The sequence below is a fragment of the Salvelinus fontinalis genome, chromosome 19 (genome assembly GCF_029448725.1).
Source record: "Salvelinus fontinalis isolate EN_2023a chromosome 19, ASM2944872v1, whole genome shotgun sequence".
Lineage (NCBI taxonomy): Eukaryota > Metazoa > Chordata > Actinopteri > Salmoniformes > Salmonidae > Salvelinus > Salvelinus fontinalis.
In genome coordinates this window covers 33,160,673-33,167,675 of record NC_074683.1, presented here as the reverse complement: position 1 = coordinate 33,167,675, position 7,003 = coordinate 33,160,673, and the positions used below count along the sequence as shown (strand labels likewise).

Sequence of the window (7,003 nt, the reverse complement as noted above, 5' to 3'; positions counted from 1 at the left end):
ATTTACCCCCCATATTTTATTTAAATAATTAAAATAAGACAACTAGACCTAGCTTTTAAATATTACTTACTAAACAATTGCTAAATAAAACTGATTTAAATGGATTTTAACACACTTGTATGAAACCCTATCCCATAATCTTCCCCTGGGAGCCTGTTACCCCATGGTGGGTGTTTTCTAAAAACAACATCTCATGAAATAACTAAAAAAGGGTAAACCATAGCCAATTATTTCCCTTTTATAGTTTATTCGTCTAGCATGACCTTCATCCACATACCAATTTCTTTCTCCAAGCTTTTTTATGTCAGCAATTTGACATTGTTCTTGGGGGGGACTAGTTACCCCCAGTACCCTATAATTATTGTGCAATTTATATCTATAGTCTACATTGCGGTTTTTCTTTCATTATTTTCTTGGAGGAAAATTATTTATTTCTTTTAGCATATTGAGAAAATTTGAATGTGCAGTTATATACCGTCTGTAGAGATGCTATCTTTATTAGCCTCAAAAAGCTGATAGTATTTCAACCACATATAATATGCGTCGAAGCCGAACTGAAATCTAATCAGAAACATGTTGGGTCATTTTCACAGCTTTCTATTTCCTGACAACCGGTCAAACTGATGTCATTTGGATTTTTTTAACGGAAAATCTTTCCTGTTTTTTTTATTTTTAGAGTTGGGCTATTACATTTCCTCACAGGTGTGATGAGAACTCAATCCGGAGGAATACGACGAGGGCTAGGTATGTTGGACTGGGACACGTTGTAATACGTCCGCCATGGTTCTTTGTAGCCTAGTTATGCTAATATATTTGCAGATAATTTTGTCTTTGACTTAATAAGTAAAATATCTTTGAATTGTAAACAGGGAAACAACAACAAGTCCCAGACAGTTCGTAATATAACTAGTTAAATAAAGGTTAAATCAATCAAAAATATCATACCAGAGGGGGCGTTGTTTACTACGCTACCTAAATTATTGGGATCATCTGGTTCCCACAAGTCTTTGGAATGCATGGAGCTCGTTGACAAAACAGACAATGGAATGCCTTTTCACACGAAGGTCCGAAGTGGGTCTGTGTAAATTATGTGATTATATTGGAGACAGGTTTATAGCAGTGAATGTCATCTATTAATTTACTCTTGTAGCATTTCTAAGAAGAAGCCATATCAGCCAGCGAAACGAATTGTTCTCACTTTATGATAGAACATTCAGATTTGTGGGGCTCTAGACCATAATAAGATTTTCTTGTGATCATAACAACACTACTTATTTTGCTCAAATAGAGATATAATTAAAATGTGTTTTATTTGAAAAGATTGGCCTGACTGAGAATAGAACATTCAAACAATGACCTCTAGTGACCAAAGTTGGAACAGCACCTTAGTCAGCAGAGTGCAGGTAGCATCTATACAAATGTCATGTAATCTGATGTGAAAAATTCTGGTTTGGCAACAATAAATGATCATGACCAGATTGTGTAGCTAAAGAGACCACCATTGGAGTTTAGGACTTAGAAACACCACACACAGACATTCTGAAAAGTAATCTATAGAAGCTTGTATCCATGAAGGAAAACTAGATACTGAAAGTGCTATGCTAGGTACCAGTTCTTTTAGCCATAAAGAGATCCCTCTGCTAGGAATCCTCTACTCTCCACACACACACACACTGTATCACTCATACCACTGGGCTAGGTTCGTGTGCTTGTAAAGTAAACAAAACTGGAGCCAGAGTGACAAATATAACAAATGAGATACCAATCATTGGAAAGTTATAATACAAATGTAATCACTAATTCTATAATTTTTCATGTTCACCATGAATCAATTTTATTTTATTTTATTTCACCTTTATTTAACCAGGAAGGCCAGTTGAGAACAAGTTCTCATTTACAACTGCGACCTGGCCAAGATAAAGCAAAGCAGTGTGACAAAATCAAACACCACAGAGTTACACATAAACAAACGTACAGTCAATAACACAATCAAGACAGATAAGTAGTAGCACATCTTAGTGTCCAGTTTCACCAAAGGGGACACAGTGTAGTCTCAGTCATCGATCGGTAGCTAGTCCTCTGACTTGCAGGCTAGCAGGAAGAAATACCTTACTCCAACCACAAGCTCAGTCTCTGGGGAGGTCACCCCCATCACAGCCAACAGTCTGGAGAGGAGAGAAAGAGAACGAGAGAGGGGGAGAGATGGATGTGAGATGTAACATGAAATGTTACTTTTACGTTTTTGACCAGCATCAACTAGGGATTGTGTCAGGGACCAACCTGTGGGTGATGTCAGTTGACAGTCTGCTGGCTTCCTCTGGGTCTTTCTTTAGTAGAGCCTGGTAGCTGGAAAAGGACTCTATCATACCCATGTAGTTGGACAGAGTCATGGACTTCTTCACCCACATACACTCCTGCCTAACAACACAGCATTAGCATTACCTTAAGGTTATAGCCAACCCATCTTGTACATCAAATCAAACACTTCTTGTAAGTACATGGGTAATAGCAACGAGGGCAGTGGATGTATCCGAGCTCAGGCCTCACCACTCTTTCTCTGTGTAGGGGATGGAACTGTAGGACTGCTTGTAAAGAGCAACAGAGCAAGGGCCCAGGCAGGGGTTACGATAGGGCAGGAGTGCAGCATAAAACTGATGAGATAACATTTTAAAAAGACAAATGTTTAAAAAACAAACATGTATGTGATCGACTTATCATTATGTGTTTGGATAATACACTTGTATTCTATTTTATAAAGTTTCCAGACCTCTTTGCAGACTGTGTTGAGTGTGTGGGAGCAGTCTCCATACTCAAGCTCCATATCCATGGTGTAGTTGAGTAGAGCCAGGCAACCTTTAGCCTTCAGGACCCTGTGGGCTTCCTGGAGGAACCGCGGCCGGTCAAACCAGTGGAAGGCAGACATGGCCGTCACCAGGTCCACTGAGCTGTCTGCAAACGGCAGCTCCTCAGCCTGGCACTGTCTTAACAGAGACACAGAGACATACTAACACATGGATACACACATACAAACACAGGTCATGTTGTAATTTAAAGATATCCGACAGAATGGTACCAAATCAGTTAGTGCTGTTTTGCCAACTCCTAAGATTATTGTCACAATAGGAGTTGACAAAAAAGCACAAACAAATCTGGAACCAGACTGGAATTCATACATATTTGGTTCCTTGGATATGGCTCCCTTCATTCAGTGCTAACTGGGAACATCTACTGTACATGTAGATGCGTTCCAGAACAGTATTAGTAGCTGTAGCTTCTTTTTTTGCTCACTAGAGGGAGAAATGCATGAGTTTGAGCAGACAAGGGTCCCATTGTCTGTCTTGGTCCTTGGCCTAATTTCACCGTGTCCCCCTCAACAAAGGACTTTAACCCTATCGTTCCTTCTCCCATCACACTGGTTTAGTTAAGCAATAAGGCACGAGGGGGTGTGGTATATGCCCAAAATACCATGGCTAAGGACTGTTCTTAAGAACGACACAGCGCAGAGTGCCTGGATACAGCCCTTAGCTGTGGTATATTGGCCATATACAACAAACCCCTGAGGTGCCTTATTGCGATTATAAAGTGGTTACCAACGCAATTAGAGCCGTGTTTTGTCATACCCGTGGTGTACGGTCTGATATACCATGGCTGGCAGCCAATCAACATTCATGGCTCGAACCACGCAGTTTATTATTTGCATTATACCAGGACTCTTCTTAGGTTTCAGAGAAATGCCCCAGAAATAAATACATCTGTACGTAAAATCTACCCTCTACATTAGGCCTACTTATACCAAAACTCATTCTGTCACGATAATGTGTTTGAATCAGAGGGTTTGAATCAGTGTCAGTGTCACCACAACAAAATACAACCCTATCCTCCTCCTGACGACCTCCACCTCTCTGGGGCTGGCTCTGACCTGTAGGAGATGTTAGGGGCGGTGGCGTGCTCCTGGGCCACCTCCAGCTGGGCAGGGCTGATGTCGGTCCCCACCACTGAGGAGAAGTGAGGGGCCAGGAGCACGGTCCCTTGACCTGACCCACAGCCTACGTCTACTGCCAGGTCACAGGGCTGCACGCCCCTCTGTCAGGACAAGACACATGATCATCACACATAGGTATGAGACATCATTAGTATATGTGAATATTTTTTAAGGCAGGAGAATGTCAATTGACCAGTTTATTAGTAAAACATTGAAAAGCAGGAATGAAACATGCAGCAATATAATTCTGTAATTTAATTCTGCAATACTATTTGTCATTGAAAATATTTTACATACACAGACAGTAACTATATGATTTGAACTCATACATATTGCGTGATTATGATGTTAAAATAAGAACAAACAATTAGTCTTTGTATTCTGTGAAACATGTATGTCACACCAACCTTTTTCTTTAGGAAGGACATGACTTCTTCAATGAGCTGAGCTGAGGGAGAGACCCTGTACTTCCAGTAGGAGGTAGCATGCTCCTTACCTTCAAACAGACGATGGGCCATGCCACTGAGCTGTACTACAGCAGAAAACAACAGGAATAGAAATGTTCTCTTCTACTCAGAAAGATTCCTGCTACTTTACGACTTTTACTCAGGCAAGCTCTCTTTCCAGCCTGGTCTCATAGACTCAAATTAAATCGGAGACACTCAAATGATAATTGATATGTAATGTTTGGTATGGTTACATAAGACAGGATTACTTAAGGCAAACCCTCTTAGCTATTCTTTTAATAATATCCTCTTCTGGCTGCAGGGTGAATATTGAAAAAACTGGAAAATATGCGCACATTTTCAAACGGCCTCTTAAGAAATTTTTGATCTTACAATATGCATATATTTACTACTATTGGATAGAAAACAGTCTATATTTTCTAAAAACGTTTGAATTATTTCTCTAAGTTGAACAGAACTATTTTTACAGCCCATTTCCTATCCAGAATTGAGATTTCCAAATGCGATGTCTCTCTTTAAGACCTTGTCTATAAAAGGTCATGTCACTTAGGACCGTAGAAACACGTCACACGCCTTCATCTGGGTGTAATGCGGAAGTGAGAGAAAAAAGCAGTCGAATATCTCTTCCAGGGGCTGAACACAACATCTTCTAGTGAGACCTGCGCAGTTTAATTTTTTTTCCGGGCGCGAGGTAGAACCTGGACTCGGCTCCTGGAATACGCTCGTTAAAGGTGAATATGACCTCTGGCTACGATATTATTTGATACATGTCACAAAATCATCCTAAAGCATGTTTTTTCAATATACTTTAATTATATTATTGCAATTTATTCTGGACTTTAGACGTGATGCTTTGGAAGAATTTTTTGAAGAAAGAGAGATTAGCGCCGCACGGCCATTGTGCTTGCTAACCCAAGAGGGAAATAGTTCGTTCTGGAACCCAACTAAAGACTGTACTGGACAATGGACCCCTTTACAACATTCTGATGGAATATCAACAAAGATAAGGACCCAATTTGGGATGCTTTTTCATATATCTGTCGAACTGTGCTATGCTAGCGTTTGACTAGAATCAATGCTGCCGTATGCTAGCTAATGTTGTAAGCTAATATAACGATATATTGTGTTTTCGCTGTAAAACACTTCAAAAATCGGAAATATTGGCTCTATTCACACGATCTTTGTCTTTCATTAGCTATCCACCATATGTTTTTCTGAAATGTTTTATGAGGTGTAATTAGTAGTTGACGTTGGTGTCTGTATTTTCTCTGGCTACTCCCGTGCGATTTCAGACTGTAGCTATGATGTAGCTATGATGGGAGCAGTAATGTAAAACTGATTTATAGCTAAAATATGCACATTTTATGAACAAAACATAGATTTATTGTGTAACATGTTATAGGACTGTCATCTGAGGTAGTTTTTTCTAGGTTGTTTAGGTTGGTTCTAGGTTAGTTAGGTTGGCTTGTGCATGCTACTTGAATCATACTTGTGCTGCTGCTACATGTCTGTCCACTTTTTTATTTGGTGGTGAGCTAACATAAATATATGTGGTGTTTTCTCTGTAAAACATTTAAAAAATCGGACATGTTGGCTGGATTGACAAGATGTTTATCTTTCAAATGCTGTATTGGACTTGTTAATGTGTGAAAGTTAAATATTTAAAAAAAAATGGATTTTGAATTTCGCGCCCTGCAATAGAGCTGGATGTTGTCATAAGTGTACCGATATCGGGACAGCCCGCCTAACAGGTTTTCTTTTAACCTAACTCCTAATATTAACCCCTAGCCTAGCCAACATTAGCAACAACACATTGTAATTCGTAACATATCATACGAATTATAATTTGTAACATTTCATATGAAATTGATGATGGACATCCACAAATTAATACAGACCATACGAAACATAACATATCATACTAAATCGGCAGCACCCCATACCTCTCTGATTCAGATGGGTTGGGTTACATGCGGAAGACACATTTCAGTTGAATGCATTCAGTTGTACAACTGACTAGGTATCCCCCTTTCCCCTAAATGGAGTGTATCGGATTTACGTACAGAATAATGTGAAATGCTCTGAAACCAGGTTGCTCCTCCTCACTGGGGTGTGGTCGCTACATAAACAAACGTGATCACACACAAACATACAGATGCACACTCACCGCCGGAGATTCCCTTACTTCACAGGCCCAGTTCTAGGGAAAAGAATACGTGTTAGGCCAGGCATGTATGAGAGAGGCCCCGGGATAGAGAAAGGAAGGGAAGTTGCTGTGGCTTCATGGGAATGTGGGTTGTTTGGTAATGAGGCCTTTTAAGAAGGGGGCCAGGGTTACATGGGTTCACAGAAAGCTGTGTGGGGTCTCAGAACGAATAAGAAGTCCTGTGGAGATGGAATGGGGGAGGGATCGTAATCTTGTTAGCCAATGAGGTGGCTTTTCAGTGATGATTGGAGGTGGGAAAAGACAAAAAAGCCAGTCTTCCTGCTTATTCAGATATTGTACAATCAGATCTCTCTCTAAATTTTAAGTTCAAGTTCTTCTCTCAGCAAT

The 7,003-nt window shown here is 40.1% G+C and overlaps 1 protein-coding gene across 3 annotated transcripts; it reads right to left on the bottom strand.

Annotated features, from left to right (window-relative positions):
- Positions 1-1,800: 1,800 nt before the first annotated feature.
- Positions 1,801-6,770, bottom strand: LOC129816643 (putative methyltransferase DDB_G0268948). Of its 3 annotated transcripts, none has more exons than XM_055871380.1 (7): positions 6,617-6,770; positions 4,390-4,509; positions 3,899-4,083; positions 2,768-2,981; positions 2,548-2,651; positions 2,281-2,418; positions 1,801-2,165 (listed from the first exon to the last, which is right to left on the bottom strand). In XM_055871380.1, the coding sequence occupies exons 2-7, from the start codon at positions 4,498-4,500 to the stop codon at positions 2,072-2,074; spliced, it is 846 nt and encodes a 281-aa protein (XP_055727355.1). In that variant the 5' UTR covers positions 4,501-4,509; positions 6,617-6,770; the 3' UTR covers positions 1,801-2,071. The 3 variants fall into 3 exon arrangements, with proteins under 3 accessions (XP_055727355.1, XP_055727354.1, XP_055727356.1); XM_055871379.1 differs by having other exon boundaries at positions 4,390-4,514; positions 6,617-6,769; XM_055871381.1 differs by having other exon boundaries at positions 3,920-4,083; positions 4,390-4,514; positions 6,617-6,768.
- Between the last annotated feature and the right edge of the window lie 233 nt (positions 6,771-7,003).

Bases quoted from the DNA above. Each gene is read 5' to 3' on its own strand.
- LOC129816643 (XM_055871380.1), bottom strand. From the start codon at position 4,500: ATGGCCCATCGTCTGTTTGAAGGTAAGGAGCATGCTACCTCCTACTGG. The intron at 2,982-3,898 runs GTGGAGGTCGTC...GTCTCTGTTAAG, and splicing joins TCAGAGCCAGCCCCAGAGAG to ACAGTGCCAGGCTGAGGAGC. The intron at 2,652-2,767 runs GTCTGGAAACTT...TTATCTCATCAG, and splicing joins TCAACACAGTCTGCAAAGAG to TTTTATGCTGCACTCCTGCC.